Source organism: Tinamus guttatus, unplaced genomic scaffold (assembly GCF_059628265.1).
Source record: "Tinamus guttatus ecotype Peru unplaced genomic scaffold, ASM5962826v1 Tinamus_guttatus_pri_ptg000629l, whole genome shotgun sequence".
Taxonomy (NCBI): Eukaryota; Metazoa; Chordata; class Aves; order Tinamiformes; family Tinamidae; genus Tinamus; species Tinamus guttatus.
The window spans coordinates 1,101,091-1,121,746 of record NW_028289163.1 but is presented as its reverse complement, the minus strand read 5'-3'; the positions used below and the strand labels follow the sequence as shown (position 1 = coordinate 1,121,746).

The 20,656-nt window shown below is 68.2% G+C and overlaps 2 protein-coding genes across 2 annotated transcripts; both read right to left on the bottom strand.

Annotated features, from left to right (window-relative positions):
- Positions 1-1,034: 1,034 nt before the first annotated feature.
- On the bottom strand, positions 1,035-6,075 carry LOC148592249 (SLAM family member 8-like). The gene is made up of 6 exons (XM_088535472.1): positions 6,003-6,075; positions 2,628-2,981; positions 2,259-2,546; positions 2,043-2,162; positions 1,269-1,360; positions 1,035-1,151 (listed from the first exon to the last, which is right to left on the bottom strand). The coding sequence occupies exons 1-6, from the start codon at positions 6,073-6,075 to the stop codon at positions 1,035-1,037; spliced, it is 1,044 nt and encodes a 347-aa protein (XP_088391598.1).
- A 4,912-nt stretch (positions 6,076-10,987) lies between these two features.
- KIRREL1 (kirre like nephrin family adhesion molecule 1) lies at positions 10,988-19,803 on the bottom strand. The gene is made up of 14 exons (XM_088535471.1): positions 19,575-19,803; positions 18,391-18,540; positions 17,911-18,068; positions 17,110-17,260; positions 16,837-16,942; positions 16,612-16,760; positions 15,697-15,824; positions 15,500-15,626; positions 14,598-14,698; positions 14,284-14,482; positions 14,103-14,210; positions 13,172-13,311; positions 13,012-13,089; positions 10,988-11,416 (listed from the first exon to the last, which is right to left on the bottom strand). Exons 1-14 carry the CDS (start codon positions 19,801-19,803, stop codon positions 10,988-10,990), a joined length of 2,253 nt encoding a protein of 750 aa, XP_088391597.1.
- Positions 19,804-20,656: the final 853 nt, after the last annotated feature.

Genomic DNA, 20,656 nt, shown 5'->3' with positions numbered 1-20,656 from the left:
CCCTTGGTGAGCCCCAGAGACCCATGGAGACCCATAGGGACCCACGGTGACCCATAGAGACCCACGGGAACCCATAGCACCTCATGGGGACCCTGCTGGGCCGTGACCCACATCCTGTGGGGCTGCTGTGGGGGTCCCGCTGCCCGGGGAGCCACATCCAGCCCCGTCCTTCAGGGCCTCCCTGGCCTCCACCTTGTGGGAAGGTCCCCACCCCGGCCAGGGAAGCGGCTGCCGGATCGGGAAAGGTCCCGCGTGGCGTCGGGATCGGGACGCGCCGGGATCGGGACGCGCCGAGCTCCATCTCACCAACGTTTATTCGCGGTGTCACAGGGGCGCAGGGCTGGTGGCGGCAGGCGGGGGCGATTCCTCCCCGACGGAGGCAGCTCCAGCCGCTCCGGAGGGCCGGGAAGGGGGTCGGGATGGGGTGGGATGGGGACTGTTTGCCCCAGGGTAATGGGACCGGCTCTGCATCCACCGGGATGTGCCCAAACCCTTCCCGTGCTGGCTCTCCCGAGCCCGCTGGTGACATTCCGCAGGGACACGGAGGCTTTTCCAGCGGTCGCGCGCATCCCGGGATCTGCTGTGTGCCACGGCCCTTCCCCGCTCCCTGTTTCCATGCTATTCCCAAGGGTTTGGTCCCGCCGGAGCCGCGTGCGGAGCCGGGCGCTGTGGCACCCCCTGCCCCATCCCGGGCCCGGGCTCCATCCCGGAGCAGCCTCCGGCTGGTCCATCCCAAAGGAATCTCCAAGGGCTTCACGCGGGAGGAACCGGAGGGCGGGCGACGACTCGGCGGCGGCGGCTCCCCCGGCGGGAGCGGGACGGAGGCGGGAGGGTTCGGATTTGGCACACGACGCACTGGCAAAGCCCTTCCGTGGAATCCCGATGCTCCAGCTCTGCTGGCGCCTGCGGGAAGAGGGAACCCCCCGCGTCCCTCATCCCGCAAATCCCGCAGCGCGGAATCCGCACGGAGGCGCCGCCGCGGGGGGCCGGGAAGGCGCCCGGAGGGGACGGCCGCGGCCGGACGCACCGCGGGTCTAGGTGACCTCCTGGGCCGCGCTCTGCGGCGGCCGGCGGAGCTGCTCGTAGACGGTGGTGACGGGCGCCGGCTCCGGCGGGCTCCGCTCCGCGGCCTTTTCGGGAACACGGAGGCCCTGCAATGGAGGCCGCTCGCGAAGGCGCTGGGGGAGGACGGGAGGAGGCTCCGCCGGGATCGGGATGGGGCCCCCGCGGCAGCTCCACCGGGATCGGGATGGGGATCGGGGCCTCACCTGGTCGTTGCCCTCCGGGGGGCTCCTCCGCACGATCTCCGCGTACTGCGGGTCCGAGGGGCTCTCGGCCGCCGGCACCGGGGGGGTGGCGGCTGCGGGGGAGCGGGAGTGAGAGCCGAGCGGCTCCCGCATCCCGGGGTCCCGGTGTCCCGGCATCTCGGCATCCCAGCATCCCGGCATCCCGACATCCTGGCAACTTGGCATCCCAGCATCCTTGCATCCCAGCATGCCAATATCCCGCATGCCAATATCCTGACATCCTGGCAACTTGGCATCCCAGCGTCCTGGCATCCCAGCGTCCTAACATCCCAGCATCCCAACATCCCGGCATCCCGGCAACTTGGCATCCCGGCATCCCAACATCCCGGCATCCTGGCATCCCGACATCCTGGCAACTTGGCATCCCAACATCCCAACATCCGGGCATCCCGACATCCCGGCATCCCAACATCCTGGCATCCTGTCAGCTTGGCATCCCAGCATCCTTGCATCCCAGCATGCCAATATCCCGGCATGCCAATATCCTGACATCCTGGCAACTTGGCATCCCGGCATCCCAACATTCCAGGGTCCTGACATCCCAGCATCTTGACATCCTGACATCCCATCATCCTGACATCCCGGCATCCCAACATCCCGGGATCCTGGCATTCCAGCATCCTAGGACCCTGGCACCCTGACATCCTGGCATCCCAGCAAGCCGAGTGGCCGTTGCTCCTGCATCCCGGCATCCCGGCGAGCCGAGCGGCCGCGTTCCCGTCTCCCGGGCCTTGCCTGGCTCCGCCGCTTTCCCGCTGTTCATCCGCCAGCACCAGAAGGCTCCTCCCAGGCTCCCGGCCAGCAGGATGAGGGTCAGGATGACGTATCCCGACGTGGAGAAGGACGCGGCTGCCCCTGGAGCGGGAGGCAGAGCCGGACTCGCGGACTCGTGGAACGGGCGATTCCCGGGACGCGGAGCCTCCGGAGGCCGCCGTGGAGGCCGGGCCTCACCTGCGCCCCGGCAGATCTCGCGCAGGTCGAACACGACCTCCTTGCTGTCGGCCGGGTTGCTCACGGTGCAGGCGGCGGTGCCGTTGGCGGCGGCGGGCGGCAGCGCCAGCCGCAACGTGGTGCCGTCCGGGGAGAGCTGCCGCTGGCCGCCACCGCCGCCGCCGTTGTTGTCACCCGGCCTCCAGGTGACGTTGACGGCGCCGGCGCCCTGGCACTGCAGCGTCACGTTGCACCAGCGCGCCGTGCGCGCCAGCAGCCGGCTGCGGCTGCGCGGGCTGGGCACCGGCTCTGCCGCGGGGAGCCCCGGTGAGCCCCGGGGAGGCGCCGGCCGCCCGGTGCGTCCCCGTCACCGCCGCCGGTGCCGCTCACCGTAGACGGAGAGCTCGAAGGCCTGGTCGAGCACGAGCGCCGGGCGCAGCTTGACGCGCGCCCCGTAGACGCCGCCGTCGCCCGGCTCCAGCCGGCGGATCCGCAGGGCCGTCCCGTTGGGTGCGTCGAGCCGCCCCGCGAAGCGGTCGCCGGGGTCGGGGCGCTCCAGGCCGCCGGGGCCCAGCTCGGCCACCTGGATGGCGGCGCCGCCGCTGCCGCCGCCGCGGGCCATGAAGCTCCACTCGATCTCCCGGACGCTGGCGCCGGGAGGGAGCGCCACGGAGAGCAGCGCGGAGCCGCCGCGGAGGCCGCTCACCGGCCGGGGCTGCGCCGGGGCCTGGCCGAGCAGCAGCTCTGAGGAGCAAGGGACAAGGTGGCCCCGTGCACGGGCAGGCGGCGGGAGGGTCCTGCATCCCATATCCTGCATCCCGCATCCCCATCCTGCATCCCATATCCTGCATCCCATATCCCTATCCTGCATCCCACATCCCATGTGTCGCATCCCGTATGCCCCATCCTGCATCCCATGTTCTGTATCCTGCATCCCACGTTCTGTATCCTGCATCCCACATCCCATGTGTCGCACCCCATATGCCCCATCCTGCATCCCATGTTCTGTATCCTGCATCCCACATCCCATGTGTCGCATCCCATATGCCCCGTCCTGCATCCCATGTTCTCTATCCTACATCCCACATCCCACGTGTTGCATCCCGTATGCCCCATCCTGCATCCCATGTTCTGTATCCTACATCCTGCATCCCACATCCCATGTGTCACATTCCGTATGCCCCATCCTGCATCCCATGTTCTGTATCCTGCATCCCACATCCCATGTGTCGCATCCCGTATGCCCCGTCCTGCATCCCATGTTCTGTGTCCTACATCCTGCATCCCGCATCCCACGTGTCACATTCCGTATGCCCCATCCTGCATCCCATGTTCTGTATCCTACATCCCACATCCCATGTGTCGCATCCCGTATGCCCCGTCCTGCATCCCATGTTCTGTATCCTACATCCCACATCCCCCATCCTGCAGCCGATATCTCATGTCCCGTGTGCTACATCCTGCATCTCCCATCACGTATCCCACATCCCATGTCCCATGTGTCACATCCCACATCCCCCATCCCACCAGCAGATGCTCCAGGTCGGGCTGGCGCTTCCACCTTCCCGACCTCCCCTTCCCTGCGGAGGCCTCCGATCGGACCAGAGGAGGATGCTGAGGATCCGATCCTGGGGGACCGGAGCGGTGCCCGGGCAGGCCGAGGCGGGATGGCCCCGTCCCTGTCCCCATCGCAGGAGCTGGCAGTGGGGACGGGCGCCGCAGGCAGCTCCGTGGCTTTCTCCCTGTTTTTTGGCAGCTCTCTGGCTTTCTCCCTGTTTTTGGCAGCTCCCGGCAGGACCGGGGCGGGCAGCCGCCCCCCGGCATCTGTCCCGTCGCCCGCGCGCTGTCCCCGGGGCGGGAGAACCGGGATGCTCCCGAGGGAGCCCTCCCTGCTCCGCTGCGGCTGGAGCCGCATCCCGGGATGGCGGCGGGGCCGGGGGCGGCCCCCGCGTGGCCTCCCCCGCGCCGGGGGGAAGGGAAGCAGATGCGCCCATACATTAAAGCAGATTAAATACAGAAATCGGAGCGTTGGCTCGGGCTAAAACCCTCGCGCAGCCCGAATTGCAGCTGCCCCCTCGCTCCGCTTTGCGCGACGCGCTCCGCCTCACCGGAGCTTTTGTGGCTCCGCTCCTGGTTATTCGCGGCGGCTCCCGCACCCTTTTGCCGGAGCCCCCGGCGCTCCCGAGCTTCCCCGCGCTGGGAAACGGGAGCCGGAGCCCGAGTGGGGGCTCTGGGGCGGGAGCATCCCGAGGCGTCGGGCACGGCTGGCCGGGATGCTCATCCCGCTTCATTCCGAAAACCGGGGCAGCTCATCCCATTCCATTCCCAAAACCAGGGCTGCTCATCCCGCTTCATTCCCAAAACCGGGGCAGCTCATCCCATTCCATTCCCAAAACCAGGGCAGCTCATCCCATTCCATTCCCAAAACCGGGGCAGCTCATCCCATTCCATTCCCAAAACCAGGGCTGCTCATCCCGCTCCATTCCCAAAACCAGGGCTGCTCGTCCCGCTCCATTCCCAATATCAGGGCTGCTCATCCCATCCTGCTCCCGACACCGGAGCTGCTCATCCCGCTCCATTCCCAGCTCACGGAGCCCCCGCAGCCCCGGGGCTGCCGCCTTCCATCCCGGCCCCGCGTTATTGTTGGAGGCGCCGGGGGGAAATGACGGGTAGGAAAAGCAGCCGGGAGCCAGGGCTCCGGCGAGGACAATCCGGCGGCTTCCGGAGCCCCCCCGGTTATCCTGTTTACCCGGGATTTCGGGAACGCGCTCCCTGCAAAGCGGCCGTGACCTCAGGTCCCTCCCGCCAGGACCGCGGCGCGGGAGGGACCCGGATCGCGACAGCGCGGGGAGGGGGGGACGGGGGACACCAGCACGGAGCTGTCACCGCGGATTTGGCTTCGGGATCCTTCCAGGTCGAGTCTCCCGGAGCTCCCGGGAGGAGGAGCAGGAACCAGCACGGGCTTTCCGTGACATTACCCCAAGCCTCGCATCCCCCGCCAGCCCAACGGCGGAGAATTACTTAGATCAAAGCAAGTGGCTGGAAAAATAACTCAGAGGCTCCGTAACCGCCTATTTTCCACCGAGCTGCGTCTGGTGCCCGGCGCCGCGCGGCGGAGCGGCCGCCTCCCCGCCCGGCGCGCGAGATGCTCCTGAAGCCAATTAAATTGGAGGGGGATAAAACCTCGCCGCTAATCCGCCCGTGCTATTAAACGCTCGCTGTAAGAAGGGGAGGTTTTGTGGGAATTATTGAATGTATGGATTAGCAGGCGGGGATTTAAGGGGATTCCTCGCTCCCGGTTTACATAAGGCAGCGGCCTCTCCGCAGCGCTGTGCGGCCGCGGAGCAGCCCCCGAGGCGCTGGAAAGGAGCCAGGAAATCAGACGTGCAGCGAGCAGCGACCGGCGGGGGACGGAGCCGGGGGTCCGGCCACGAAACCTCCTCGTGCAGCCGCCCGCACGCGGGGGCGCCTGCGAAGGGGCTCGCAAACGGGCTCGCAAACGGGCTTGCAAATGTGCTTGCAAACGGGCTCGCAAACGGGTTTGCAAACGGGCTTGCAAATGTGCTCGCAAACGGGCTCGCAAACGGGTTTGCAAATGTGCTCGCAAACGCGCTTGCAAACGCAATCGCAAACGTGTTTGGAGACGGTTTTGCAAACGCGCTCGCAAACGGTTTTGCAAACGGTTTTGCAAACGCGCTCGCCGGCGGCCGCGCGTCCCGCCGGCGCCGCAGCCGCCCCGCTCCCGGTGCCGGTGCCGCCGCTCACCTGCGCCGAGGCCGAGCAGCGCGGGCAGCAGCAGCAGCAGCAGCGGGCGGGCGCCGCGGGGTCCCCGCTCCATCGCTCCCGCCGCCGCCGCGGTGGGCAGAGCCGCGCGGGGAGGAGCGAGGAGCCCCGCGCGCTCCTGCGCTCGCCCACGCGGGGCCGGGGCGCCGCGTGTCCCCTCCGCGGGGCGGGAAGGCCCCGCCGCTCTCGGCGCGGTCCCGCGCGGGGGGTGACGCGGGTGCGGGGAGGTCCCTGCGCTGCTCCCGCGGGCGGCGGCGGCGGAGCGGAACCCGGATCCCCTTCCCGAGGGGCGGCCGGGGGAGCGGAGCAGCCCCGCGAGGCGTCCGGGGCCAGGGGAGCCAGCAGGGACACGGGGGATCCAGCAGGGACAGAGGGAACAGGGGATCCAGGAGGGACACGGGGGATCCAGCAGGGACAGAGGGAACAGGGGGTCCAGCAGGGACACAGGGGGTCCAGGAAGGACACAGGGGATCCAGCAGGGACACTGGGGATCCAGGAGGGACACAGGGAACAGGGGATCCAGGAGGGACATGGGGGATCCAGCAGGGACACAGGGGGCCCAGAAGGGACAGAGGGAACAGGGGATCCAGGAGGGACACGGGGGATCTAGCAGGGACATAGGGGGCCCAGAAGGGACACAGGGAACAGGGGATCCAGGAGGGACACAGGGGGCCCAGAAGGGACACAGGGAACAGGGGGACCAGCAGGGACACAGCGGGCAGTGCTGGTGCAGAGCCCCACGTCCCCAACCCTGTGGGCAGGCCCCGGTGGCCACTCCGGGCTGTGCCAGCACGGTCCCCCGTGGGGACAGCAGCAGGGGACAGCGCCGCAGACAGCTCCATTTCCATTCCAAGCCTCCTGAAGCCCTGGGAGGGACGAGACCATCTCCACATCCCGATTCCCAAGGGGAAATATCCACAGGGCAGCCCCTCGGCTGCGGTGCCTAAACCCTGGGGAAACTGAGGCACTAGGGGAGGCTGCGGACCAGACCAGAGGCAGCCGCGCGGGCTCAGGGCTCCTCTCGAAGGGAAGGGGGAAATGAAAGTCGCTGAGGCCGATTTTCCAGCTGCCGGGGAAAACCTGCGGGCGCCGAAAGCGCTGAGGAAGCAGCGAACAAAGCGGCCGGACGGCGGCAGGAAGCGCCCGAGGGCGCCGGGCCCCAGAGCATGCGGGATCCGGGGGAAAAAAAGGGCAAATCGGCCCCTATGGAGATGTGCGGGGGCTCATCCCTGCGGAGCATCCCCCAGGCAGAGCCCTTGGTCCTGGGGAACACAGAAAGGGCTGGTTTCTCATGGATGTATTTCCTCTTTTTTCAAGCCACGGGTATCTCCGGGCAGGCTGGGGGCTCCACGCGCTTGCTGGACATCTGGAAGTGCAGGTTGGGACCACTGGGATGGATCTGCGGTGCTCTGGAGCGAGCCGGATGATTTATCCTGAGCCAGCAGCGCTGGGAAGAGCCAGGAGCTCCCTCCTGTGCAGGAATCACAGCCAGGAAAAGCATCCTGGTGGAATTCCCAGCCCAGGCTCTGGAAAAGGGGAGATTTCAGGGAGCCATCGAGGAGCATTTGTGTCAAAACTAGGAATTTCTGGAAGCTCCGGCACTCATCCCACTCACCGGAGCCGGAGAGCTCCACAGCCGGCTCCTCCATTCCGCATCCCCATGGAAGGTGTGAGCTGGGAATGGGCTGCGCCCTCCCAGCCTTCCAGCAGAGGGAAGTGCCGGCCCGGGAAAGCGCCGCCGCTCCAAGGATCCCACCGGCTCCCAGTGCTGGAAAACAGGGCATGGCGGAAAGAGCCGGCGCATCCCGGCAGGCAGCGCCTTGCGGCTGCCCGGATGGGGCGATCCCAGCTCCGGGAAGAGGTCCCGGGTGCCACGTGGGATCCTCTGGGATCACCGGAGCTCCCGGGGCTGGGACGGGGCCTGCCTGGACACCGGGAGCCTCCCGCTCTCATCCCTCCTCTCCCACGGCCTGCAGGAGGCAGCAGCCTCCTGAACTCGGGCTCTTTCCCAAGAGATTCCCGGGAACATCCCCCCGTGGGTTCCTCCTTAATCACCCTCCTTAGCTGCCGGGTGCCAGTGTTAGCTGGAGGGAGCCCGGCCACCCCCATAGAGCCCCCACAGCCCCCCGAGACCCCAGAACCCCCCCAGGACCCCACAGAGCCCCCAGAGCTCCCCACGTTTCCCCCTAGAGCCCCACAGCGACCCCAGCAGCACCCCCAGACCCCACTGAGCCCCCCGGCCTCCCCAGAGCCCCCCAGAACCCCCTGGTCCCCATAGAGATCCCAGCCATCCCCATCCAGGCCCCACAGAGCCCCGTGTAAGTCCCCCAAAGCCCCCCCAGTGCCACAGAGAGCCCAGCCGGCCCCCCCGGGCCCCATAGGGAAGCCATTAGCCCCCCAGCCCCACAGAGCCCCCAGCCCCCCCCAAAAAGGCCCCCACAGAGAGCCCAGCCGGGGCCCCCAGGCCCCATTGAGCCCCCAAGGCTTCCCAGGGCCCCCCAGAAAATCCACCAGGAACCTCTGGGTCCCCATAGAGCCCTCAGCCCCACAGCGACCCCCGCGGCACCCCCAGGCCCCACAGAGCCCCCAGAGCTCCCCACGGTTCCCCACAGAGCCCCACGGCGACCCCCAGGGCCCCCCGGTCGCCGTGGAGACCCAGGCAGGGCCGCAGAGGCCCCATTGAGCCCCCAGGCCCCCCCATATCCCACACCCCGACCGCCTCAACCTCCTCCCGCCCCTCACGTCCTCCGCCACCCCCGTCCCCTCGGGGCTCCGTTTCGTTCCCCTCCCCCGCCAACCCGGCACTCAGGCACCGCCGCGGCCACCCCCGCGCGCGGCCTCGAAAGCCCCCGCGGGGGCCTCTCCGCCACCGGCCGCCGCGAAGTGACGCAGGGGAGAGGGCGGGGCGCTCACGGGAGGGGGCGGAGCCTGCGGCAGCTCGCGCGAGAAGCGGCGGCGAAACAGCCCCGCCCCTTGGCGGGAAATCTCGCGAGATCGCGAGGGTATAAATAGGGCGGGGCGGAGGCGGGGCTCAGTGAGCGGGTGGGCGGGGCAGGGGGCGGAGGGGCCGCGGCGGGGCGGGCCGGGAGGGGCGGGGCTCGATCCCCCATTTTGGGGAGAAAACACAAAATTCCATCCCCGGCCGCGCCAAGGGAGGGCTGGAAGATGAAATTCCGGGCGGGGCGAGGGGAGAAGCGGCGCCGCATCCCTGCGTGGCTGCAGCGTGTTGGGCGCTGCTCTCCCGGGGACAAATCCACTGTGTCCTTCAGGGATCGGGGTTTAGTTTAGGTTTCTTAGGGCGCCTTGGAGCTAAACGGCTGCTGCTCCCCCCTTAAAGAAGCTCCCAATAAGCGGCGCTTGCTGCTGCAGGGCGGATTTGGGGGGGAGGCTCTTCCTCCATCCCACATTCCTGGGGATTCCACATTTTCCACCCCAAAAAAATGAGCTTTGGAGGAGCCGTCCCCGTTGCCCACGTGCAGAGGGGAAGGAGCCAAGGGCAGCAGGATCGAAGCGAACGCGGCTGCATCCCCGCAGAGCGAGCGCATCCATCCCGCTCCCGGCGCGCGTTCCAGCAAAAGCCATTAGGAATGACAAAGCACCTTTTTGTTTTAAGGATGGGTCCCGGGAGCAGCCGGCAAATTGCCTGGTTCATGCATAATAAACCAGGCGTGGAAGCGCGCGCGGGAACGGGCCGCGTTTGCAGGGAAGCGAAGCCACGAAGCGAGCGCCGACGGCTGCGAAAATGAAATAAAAGCCGAGCGAGGGCAGCTCCGCTTGGCACCTGCTCCCGGGAAAAGCGCCCGGGAAGTAGGTCAGCGGAGCCCGGGATGCTCCGGGGATGCCGCGGGTCCTGCTCCGGATCCGCGTGTCCCCCCGTGCCCCGCTTTGGGCGGAACAGAAGCACGAGGCAGCCCCCCCTTTTATTTTTTTTTAACATTTATATTTATATATATATATAAAAAAATTAAATATATATAATATATTGTGTTTAAGACTAAAAATATAGTACATAATATTTAAAAAAAAGAGGAAAATGAAAAATAAAATAAAATAAAAAAAAAAGGAAGGTTCGGGGCAGGGCAGGGGATCACAGATACGTCTCTCTAAGGGTCTAAAACAGCCTGTGCTAAGAAAAGGGACCCGCTTCCCGCTCCGCGCTCCGGGATGCGGCCGATTCCCGGAGCTTCCCGGGGGGAATGGGGGGACACGTGGCCTCAGAACCGCCCCCCCCGCCGGTGCCGGGGGTTAATTTAAAGCTTCGGCTCCGACGCGCACCCCCTGGATCCCGGGATTCCGGCCAGGGGCTGCGGAGCGGCTATTGCTATGGATGGGGGGGGGCCCTTTCCGCTTATCCCGGGGGTTCAAACAGGCACCATCGCGGAAACGGCACCGGCCCGAGGGGCGGACGGCGCTCGGAGGCTCAGTCGGGACCGGGGCGGCCCGTTCGGACAGTACCGTGGGGTGGGATAACAGGGGGGGTCCCTGCGGCCCCGCTTCGTACCTGCCGGCTCGGGAATGGGCGCCCCGGAGCCGGGATGCGCTCGGGATTTGCCGAGCTGCTTCCCGGAGCCGGGACGCGCTCCCGTCCGGCGCTCCGGCTCCCGGCGGGAGCTACTTCTACACCCTATAGCTTCATATACATTCATGGAAGGAGCCCGTGCCCACGGGGGGGACGTGCCGGCGGGATCCACCGCCGCTCCCGCCGCCCCGGCCCGGAGCGGGTGCCGGCTGCTCCGCGCATCCCGGCGGCCCCGCCGCACCAAGGCACAGGGAACGGGAACAGGCTGGGACGGGGACCTTACCTATATATATATATACGTGCGTGTACATATATATATATATATATAGGGAAAGTCTCCTCCGTGCGCGGAGGGGCCTGGACGGAGCGGGCTCCTGGGAGCAGCAGGGATCGGATCCGGCGGCGGATCCCGGAGCGGAGCCGGCGGGAGCCCCTGAATATCAGGGACTCACACGTGCGTCTGCATGCGCTGCTGGAAGCGCTGCCCGTAGTCCGAGTGCTGCGACGTGTAGGAGAAGCGCGCGGCGCCCGCGAACTTGCCCATGGCCTCGTAGGGCTCGTAGGGCGGCCGCTCCAGCGCCGGCCCGTAGCCCAGGCGGTACGTGGCGTAGCCACCGCCGAAGTGGCTGCCGTAGTTGTCGTAGGAGAGCTGGCTGGCCGTGTCGGCGGGCGGCGCGGGCGCCTCGGGGCCGTAGTCGGCGCCGGCGCGGCCGTAGGTGCTGAGCTGCGCGTAGCCGCTGGCGTGCGAGAGGCGCGAGGGCGGCCGCGCGTCGTAGCGGCCCGCGCCGCCCGCGCCGCGGTAGTCGCCGTACAGGACGCTGCGCGACGCCGGGCGCTCCTCGTGCGCGCGCACGTTGTAGTAGCCGTTGGTGGGGTCCTGAGGGGACGCCGGGCGCCCCGTGTCACCAAGGGACCCGTGGCACGGGGCGCTCCACACTGCCCGGTGCCCCGTGTCACCGAGCGCCCCATATGAGCGAGCGCCCCATGTCACCATCGCCCCATGACACCGGGCACTCCACGCCACTGAGCGCCCTGTGCCACCGAGCGCCCCATGTTCCCGAGCACCCTGTGTCACTGAGCACCCTGTGTCACTGAGCACCCTGTGCCACTGTGCGCCCCGTGCCACCATCACCTCCTGACACTGGGCACTCCACACCACTGAGTGCCCCATATCACCAAGCACCCCATGTCACCGAGTGCCCTGTGCCACCGAGCGCCCCATGTCCCCGAGTGCCCTGTGTCACTGAGCACCCTGTGTCACCGAGTGCCCTGTGCCACTGTGCGCCCCATGTCACCATCACCTCATGACACTGGGCACTCCACACCACTGAGTGCCCCATATCACCAAGCACCCCATGTCACCAAGTGCCCTGTGCCACCGAGCGCCCCATGTCACCGAGTGCCCTGTGTCACTGAGTACCCCATGTCACCGAGCACCCCGTGCCACCATCACCTCATGACACTGGGCACTCCACACCACTGAGTCCCCCGTGTCACCAAGCGCCCCGTGTCACCGAGCGCCCCATGTCACCGAGTGCCCCATATCACCGAGCACCCTGTATGACCGAGCGCCCCGTGTCACCGAGCACCCTGTGTCACTGAGTACCCCATGCCACCATCACGCCATGACACTGGGCACTCGACACCACCAAGTGCCCCATGTCACTGAGCACCACATGTCACCAAGCACCCTGTGCCAGCGAGTGCCCCGTGTCACCGAGCACCCCATGTCACCCATTGCCCTGTGTCAGTGAGTACCCCGTGTCACCAAGTACCTGGTGTCACCCAGAGCCCCATGTTCCCGAGTACCCCGTGCCACCGAGCACCCCATGCCAAGCACTCTGTGCACTGAGTGCCCTGTGCCACCAAGTGCCTCACGTCACCAAGCACCCCATGTCACTGCATGCCCTGTGTCCCCACGCGCCCCGTGTCCCCTTGCGCCGTGTCCCCATGCCCCATGTCCCCTTGCACCCCGTATCCCTGTGTCCTGTGTCCGTGCACGCTGTGTCCCCAAGTGCCCCATGTCCCTGCGTCTCATGTCCCTGCGCCCCATGTCCATGCACCCTGTGTCCCCAAGCGCCCCATGTCCCTGTGCCCTGTGTCCCTGTGCCCCGTGTCCCTAAGCACCCCGTGTCCCTGCATCCCATGTCCCTGCATCCCGTGTCCCCAAGCGCCCCATGTGCCTGCGCCCCGTGTCCCTGCGCCTCGTGTCCCTGCACCCCGTGTCCCCGTGCCCCATGTCCCTGCGCCCCGTATTCCTAAGCACCCCATGTCCCTGCATCCCATGTCCCCAAGTGCCCCATGTCCCTGCGCCCCGTGTCCCTGCGTGCCATGTCCCTGCGCCCTGTGTCCCTGTGCCCCGTGTCCCTGCGAGCCATGTCCCCAAGCGCCCCGTGTCCCTGGACCCCGTGTCCCTGTGAGCCATGTCCCCGCATCCCGTGTCCCCAAGCGCCCCGCGTCCCCGCGCCGCACCTTGAGCTCGTACTCCTCGCGCGTGTCCAGCGTGTCGCAGCGCAGGTCCTGCTTGAGCTCCACGTCGTCCTTGAAGGACTGCGGGGACAGGGGCAGAGCGGGCGCTCGCGGCGGGCGGCGCGGGCGGCGCGCGGGGCGCGCGGCCGCGGGCGCCGCGTACCGAGTAGATGGCCTTCATGACGCGCGTGGCCGTGGACACGCTGCCCGCGTCGTCCTCGCGCTCCGCGTGCAGCGGCAGTGGCTCCCGGTTCACCGTCTCCACCTTGATGTCCAGCTTGCGCAGGGTGACGTCCTTGCGGCCTGCGCGGCCACGGGGAGCCTCAGTGCCCACCGCGTGCGCCCGCGTCCCCGTGTCCCCATGTCCCCGTGTCCCCACATCCCTGCGTCCCCGTTTCCCCATGTCCCCACGTCCCCATATCCTTGTGTCCTCACGTCCCCACGTCCCCGTGTCCCCACATCCCCGCATCCCCGTTTCCCCACATCCTCGCGTCCCTATGTCCCCACATCCCCGTGTCCCCATGTCCTTGCATCCTCATGCCCCAATGTTCCCGCATCCCTCCGTCCCCACGTCCCTCTGTCCTCGTGTCCCTATGTCCCCATGTCCCCGCATCCCTCCCTCCCTGTGTCCCCATGTCCCCGCATCCCCATGACCCCATGTCCTCGTGTCCCCGTGTCCCTGCATCCCTATGTCCCCATGTCCTCGTGTCCCCATGTCCCTGCATCCTCATGACCCCATGTCCCTGTGTCCCTGTCTTCATGTCTCTGTGTCCCCACGTCCCCCTGTCTACATGTCCCTGTGCCCCCATGTCCCTGCACCCCCATGACCCCGTGTCCTCATGTCCTTGCGTACCCATGTCCTTGCATCCGCATGTCCCCGCGTCCCCATGTCCCTGCATCCCTCCGTCCCTGCATCCCTCCATCCCTGTGCCCCCATGTCCCTCCGTCCCCGTGTCCCTGTGTCCCCGCATCCCCATGACCCCACGTCCTCGTGTCCCCGTGTCCTGGCATCCTCACATCCCCATGTCCCTGTGTCCCTGTCCCCACGTCCCCATGTCCCCACGTCCCCACGTCCCCACGTCCCCGGCACTCACTCCCTTTGCGGCGCCGGTAGAGGAAGCAGGCGAGGGCCACGAGGAAGGCGACGAGCAGGATGCTGGCCCCGATGGTGGCCCCGGCGATGATGCCCACGGGCAGCACCTCTATGGGGACGGCAACACGGGCCCATCAGCGTGGCCAGGCGCGAGGGGCCCCGGCGTCCGGGCCGGGCGCTACCTTTCTCATCCAGCTGGATGATGGCGGTGCCGGGCCCGAAGCTGTTCCAGGCCGTGCAGTTGTAGCGCGTCTGGAAGTCGGCGTCCACCACGTTGTTGATGGTGAGGGTGGACAGGACGCCGCTGCCCGTGTTGCTCCGCTCCACCGTGTAGCGCTCCAGCGTGCCAGCCTCCAGGATGTTCTCCTTCCAGGCCCAGGCCTGGAGCCGGGAGGAAGAAGAGGAGGAAGAGGAGGAGGAGGAGGAGGAGGAGGAGGAGGATGCGCGTGAGGCCCGGCGGCGCCGGCGCCCGGGCCCGCGCGCGGGCGGCACTCACGATGCGGTCCGGCGGCGGCGTGCTGCCGATGAAGCACTCCACCTTGCCGCGGTCGCCGCGCACCGCGTACTGCACCGCCTCGCTCGAGATGATGGGCGGCCCTGCAAGGCGCGCGGGGCGTCAGGGCGGCCGCGCCGGCTCGGGGGGAGGCCGTGGGGAGGAGGAGGCCGTGGGGAGGGAGATGCTCTAGGGAGGAGGGCGCTGTGGGGAGGAGGGCGCCATGGGGAGGAGGAGGCCGTGGGGAGGAGGAGGCCGTGGGGAGGAGGATGCTCTAGGGAGGAGGGTGCCACGGGGAGGAGGATACTCTGGGGAAGAGGATGCTCCAGGGAGGAGGGCGCCTTGGGGAGGAGGATGCTCTAGGACGGAGGATGCCATGGGGAGGAGGATGCTCTGAGGAGGAGGGCACCATGGGGAGGAGGGCATCATGGGGAGGAGGAGGCCGTGGGGAGGAGGAGGCCGCGGGGAGGAGGATGCTCTAGGGAGGATGCCATGGGGAGGGGGATGCTCTGGGGAGGAGGGCCCCATGGGGAGGAAGGTGTCATAGGGAGGAGGATACTGTGGGGAGGAGGATGCCAGGGGTAGGAAGAAGATGTGGGGAGCAGGGTGCCATGGGGAAGAGGATGCCATGAGTAGGATGCCATGGGGAGGAGGACACCGTGGGGAGGAAGATGCCATGGGGAGGAGGATGCTGTGGGGAGGAAGGCGCTGTGGGGAGGAGGGTGCCATGGGAAGGAGGGTGCCATGGGGAGGATGTAGTGGGGAGAAGGACGCCATGGGGAGGATGCCATAGGGAGGAGGATGCCATAGGGAGGATTACGCTGTGGGGAGGAGGACGCCATGGGGAGCACGCCGTGGGGAGGAGGATGCCATGGGGAGGATGCCATGGGGAGGAGGACGCTCACCGTTCACGAAGAGCGTGACCTCGCGCTCGCCCACGCCGATGCGCGGCACGATGGCCTTGCACACGTACTGCCCCGCGTCCGCCTGCGTCACCGACTTCAGGTAGAGCTGGTTGCTGTTGCTGAGCACCTGCGCACGGGGGGACAGCGTCAGGGCCGCGCGCGCGGCGCCCCGCGCCCGCCCGCCCGGCCCTCCCTACCATGTTGGACTCCTTCTTGGTCCAGGTGAGCGTGAGCGGCGGGTTGCCGGCCCACACGCACGTGAGCGTCACGTCGGAGCCGATGTCTGTCGTGGTGGGCTTGGGGTCCACCACGATGCGAGGGGCGACTGCGGGGGGAGGCCGCCAGGTGGGTGCTGAGTGGGGGGGGTGGAGAGAGGGGGTGCCCCGGGGAGGAGGAAGCCATGGGGAGGAGGAAGCCGTGGGGAGGAGGAAGCCATGGGGAGGAGGAAGCCGTGGGGAGGAGGAAGCCATGGGGAGGAGGAAGCCGTGGGGAGGAGGAAGCCGTGGGGGGGAGGAAGCCATGGGGAGGAGGAAGCCGTGGGGAGAAGGAAGCCGTGGGGGGGAGGAAGCCATGGGGAGGAGGAAGCCGTGGGGAGGAGAATGCCATAGGGAGAAGAATGCCATGGGGTGAAGGATACTATAGGGAGGAGGACGCCATGGGGAGGAGGATGCCATGGGGAGGAAGATGCCATGGGGAGGAGGATACTATAGGGAGGAGGAAGCCGTGGGGAGGAGGACGCCATGGGGAGGAAGATATTATAGGGAGGAGGATGCCATGGGGAGGAGGATACTGTAGAGAGGAGGAAGCCATAGGGAGGAGGATGCTGTGGGGAGGAGGATGCTGTAGGGGGGAGGAAGATCCTATAGGGAGGAAGCCATGGGGAGGAGGACGCCATGGGGAGGAGGACGCCATGGGGAGGAGGATCCTGTAGGGAGGAGGATGCCGTGGGGAGGAGGATCCTGTAGGGAGGAAGATCCTATAGGGAGGAGGATGCCGTGGGGAGGAAGATCCTATAGGGAGGAAGCCATGGGGAGGAGGATGCCATGGGGAGGAGGACGCCATGGGGAGGAGGACGCCATGGGGAGGCCGCCCGGCGCCGCCGCGTCACTCACAGTGCACGTCCACCAGCGTGCTGACGTTGGTGCTGCCCACGGCGTTGTGCACCTCGCACGACACGGGCTCCGTGAAGAACGAGTAGTCCACCTGCGTCTCGTACCTGTTCTCCCGGGCCTCCTCGATGACCACGCCGCCCTTGGCCCACCTTGGGGACACACGGGGACAGTGGAGGGGACAGCGGGCGGCGGGAGGGGGGGGACCGTCCCCGCGCCGCCCCTCACCTGTAGCCCTTGATCTCGGGGTTGGCGCTGGCCGCGCAGGTGAACACGACGCGCTCGCCCTCCTGCACCGTCTGCGGCTGGATGGACAGCGTCACCGTGGGGGGATCTGCGGGGACGCGGCGCTGCAGGGGGGTGCCCGGCCGAGCCCCCCCGGCCCCGCCGCCTTCCCGCGGCAGCCGCTGGAGGTCGGTGTTGGCCGCCGAGTCCCGGCGGTGGCAGTGGCGGGGCCGGGGACGGACCCGCGCGCGGCGGGGACGCGGCCGCGGCGCTCACGGTGCACGTTGAGCTTCACCGAGGTCTCCTTGCCCGCCGGGACGGCCTCGTTGATGCTGCGGCACGAGAAGACGCGCCCGATGTCCAGCTCCGTGGGGTTGATGGCCAGCTGGCTCGTGGTGCTCTCCCGCTTGCCGTCGGGAAGCAGCTCCTGCCGGGATGCGCCCGGGATGAGCGGCGGGGACGGGGCCGCACGCGGTGGCGGGGACAGGGACAGGGTCGCGCTCAGTGGCGGCGGGGACGGGAACGGGGTCGGGAACGGGGCCGGGAACGGGGCCGCGCGCGGTGGCGCTGGGGACGGGGCTGGGGCCGCGCACCGTGGCAACGGGGACAGGGACGGGGACAGGGACGGGGACGGGGACGGGGACAGGGACGGGGACAGGGACGGGGACGGGGCTGCGCGCGCGGTGGCGCTGGGGACGGGGACAGGGACGGGGACGGGGACGGGGCCGCGCGCGGTGGCGCTGGGGACGGGGCTGGGGCCGCGCGCCGTGGCAACGGGGACGGGGACCGGGACAGGGATGGGGACGGGGATGGGGATGGGGACGGGGACGGGGCTGCGCGCGGTGGCGACAGGGACAGGGACGGGGCTGCGCGCGCGATGGCGCTGGGGACGGGGACGGGGCCAGGGACGGGGACGGGGCCGCGCACGGGGGGGACGGGGACGGGGACAGGGATGGGGACGGGGATGGGGATGGGGCCGGGGACGGGGACAGGGACGGGGCCGGGGCCGCGCGCGCGGTGGCAGTGGTGACAGGGCCGGGGCCGCGCGCGGTGGCCACCGTGACACCGCGGCTTTACCGTGCTGGCCACGGCGCCGTCCTGCTGCAGCCCGTCGCGGAACCACACGATGGTGGCGGCCGGCTTGGCGCTGCGCGCGCGGCACGTCAGGTTGTAGGGCGTCCCCGCGCGCAGCAGCAGCTCGGGTGCCCCGTCGATCGTGGGATCCTCGGGGGGGACTGCGGGGACACGGCCGATCAGCCACCCCCCCCCGGCCCATTCCCGCTTTGCCGGGGATGTTCCCGCTGGATCGGCCCCCCGCCTTTCATATCCTGCTTCCCAAGGGGAATTGCAGCGCCGGAGGAAGCGGGGAGGAATCAAAAGCAAGAAAGCTGCCCCCAAGCCCCATTCCTGCCATGTTTTTCCCCTTCCAACACCCAAAAGCCAGGGAAATCAAAGCTCCTGCGCTTGCAGGCCCCGGAATGCCACCACGCTGGGAATACCGATGAAGGCCTTCAAGATCCCGGCGGCATTCCCGGTGTGCCGGGGCTCGCTGCTTACTGAGCACGGTGAGCTTGGCGCGGCGCGAGCGCAGCGCCGCCTCGGTGGCCTGGCACTCGTAGACGGCGTCATCGGAGAGCTCCGCGTCGCTGATCTCCAGGTTGTACTGGCCCGAGTCGGCCGTGCCCACGATGCGGTAGCGGGGCCAGGCTGCGGGCAGCGGGGACGCGTCACGGGGCTCTCCGCGTCCCCGGAGCAGCCGGGAAGGGGAAACGGGAGCCAGGCCCTGGGGACAGCCTGGCCCTGAGGGACATGGGGACCCAGGGGCAGGAGGGGGCCCTGGAGCTGCACATGGGATCCCCAGTGCCCGCAGCATCGTGATGCTTGCAGCATCCCGGCATCCACTGCATCCCGGTGCCCGCAGCATCCCGGTGCCCGCAGCATCCCGGTGCCCACTGCATCCCAGTGCCCGCAGCATCCCGGTGCCCACTGCATCCCGGTGTCCACAGCATCCCGGTGCCCACTGCATCCCAGTGCCCACAGCATCCTGGCACCCACTGCATCCCAGTGCCTGCAGCATCCCGGTGCCCACTGCATCCCAGTGCCCACAGCATCCTGGCACCCACTGCATCCCAGTGCCCGCAGCATGCCGGTGCCCACAGTATCCTGGCACCCATTGCATCCCAGTGCCCACAGCATCCTGGTGCTTGCAGCATCCCAGTGCCCGGAGCATCCCATTGCCCACAGCATCCCAGCATCCACGGCACCCTGGCGCCCGCAGCATCCTGGCATCCACTGCATCCCAATGCCCACATCATCCCGGCGCCCACTGCATCCCGGCGCCCACTGCATCCCAGTGCCCACAGCATCCCGGTGCCCACTACATCCCAGTGCCTACAGCATCCCGGTGCCCACAGCATCCCAGTGCCTACAGCATCCCGATGCCCACTACATCCCAGTGCCCACAGCATCCCGGTGCCCACAGTATCCTGGCACCCATTGCATCCCAGTACCCACAGCATCCTGGTGCTTGCAGCATCCCAGTGCCCACAGCATCCCATTGCCCACAGCATCCCGTCGCCCACAGCATCCTGGCACCCACTGCATCCTGGCGCCCACTGCATCCCGGTGCCCCCAGAATCCCAATCCCGCTGCACCCCGGTGCGTGCAGGGCTCCCAGTGCTGCTCCCGAGCACCTGGAGGCCACGTGTCACACAGGGAGGTGACATCCAGGAGCCACCTACCTTTGAGCCCCTGGCCCATGCCCAGCGCCAGCCCGTCCTTGGTCCATTGCACGATGCCCGAGTAGTTGAGCACCACGCAGGAGAGCACGATCCTCTGCCCGGCCACCACCGTCTGGTCCTCGGGCTCCTCCACGAAGCGGGTCTGGGCGGCTGCGGAGGGAGGGCGACGCGTGTGGGCCCGGACGCCGGGGCCCACTGGGGCCTGTGGCTCCGTCACGCCGGGCGCCATCGATCCCGGTCACGTGGAGGGACATCGAGCTCCACTCCCAGGGCCACGTGCGCCCGCCTGGACGTGGCTGCCTCTGCACCGGGCCGCTCTCCTCTCCCCCTTCCAAAGCTTTTCCTTAAGAAATTCCAGCGACTGCAGCAGAAATCCCTCCCGGGAGGAGCGAGCTGCAGCTAACGAAGCCGCCGGGTCCCTATGATGTCCCCAGGCCCCTGCAGACCCCCCGCTCCGGGCGGCTGCCTTTGATCCTGCAGCGAAGCCCTCGGAGCCACCGGCTTTCCCGGGAGCCCCCGGGAGCATCCCGGCGTCCCCGCTTAGCGCGGGGGGGCTGAGCCACCGGCGCTGTCCCCAACACAAGGACAGGGGTGGAAATCTGCAGGCTCCCGAGATGCTCCCTGGAACGGGGACTCCGGGAGCCCCGGTGCCGTGGGAGGCCGGGAATGGGCTCGGAGAGCCGGGACACGCGGGGGCGGCCGGGCCGCTTTGATCTCGCGGCCCCTCGGCAGCGGAGCGGGAAGGAGCGGGAGATAAAGGGAAGGAGGGAAGGAGGCGGCGAGGGGGAGGCGGGAGCGGCTGCCGGAGCGCGGGGAGACGGAGCCGACATCAAAGGGAAGGTGCTGCCGGGAAGGGGGGACGAGGCAGGTGACAGCAGCGCATCCAGGCGGGATGGGAAGTGTCGGCTCCGGAGAGCGCGTGCATCTTTCTATGGGGCCAACAAACACCTCGTGCATCCCATCCATCCCTCCATCCATCCCTCCATCCATCCATCCGTCCATCCCTCCATCCATCCCAAACCGGGCAGCTCTGCAGCCCACCCCCCCGCTCCAACAACACCGGCGACTCCGACCCGCTTTTC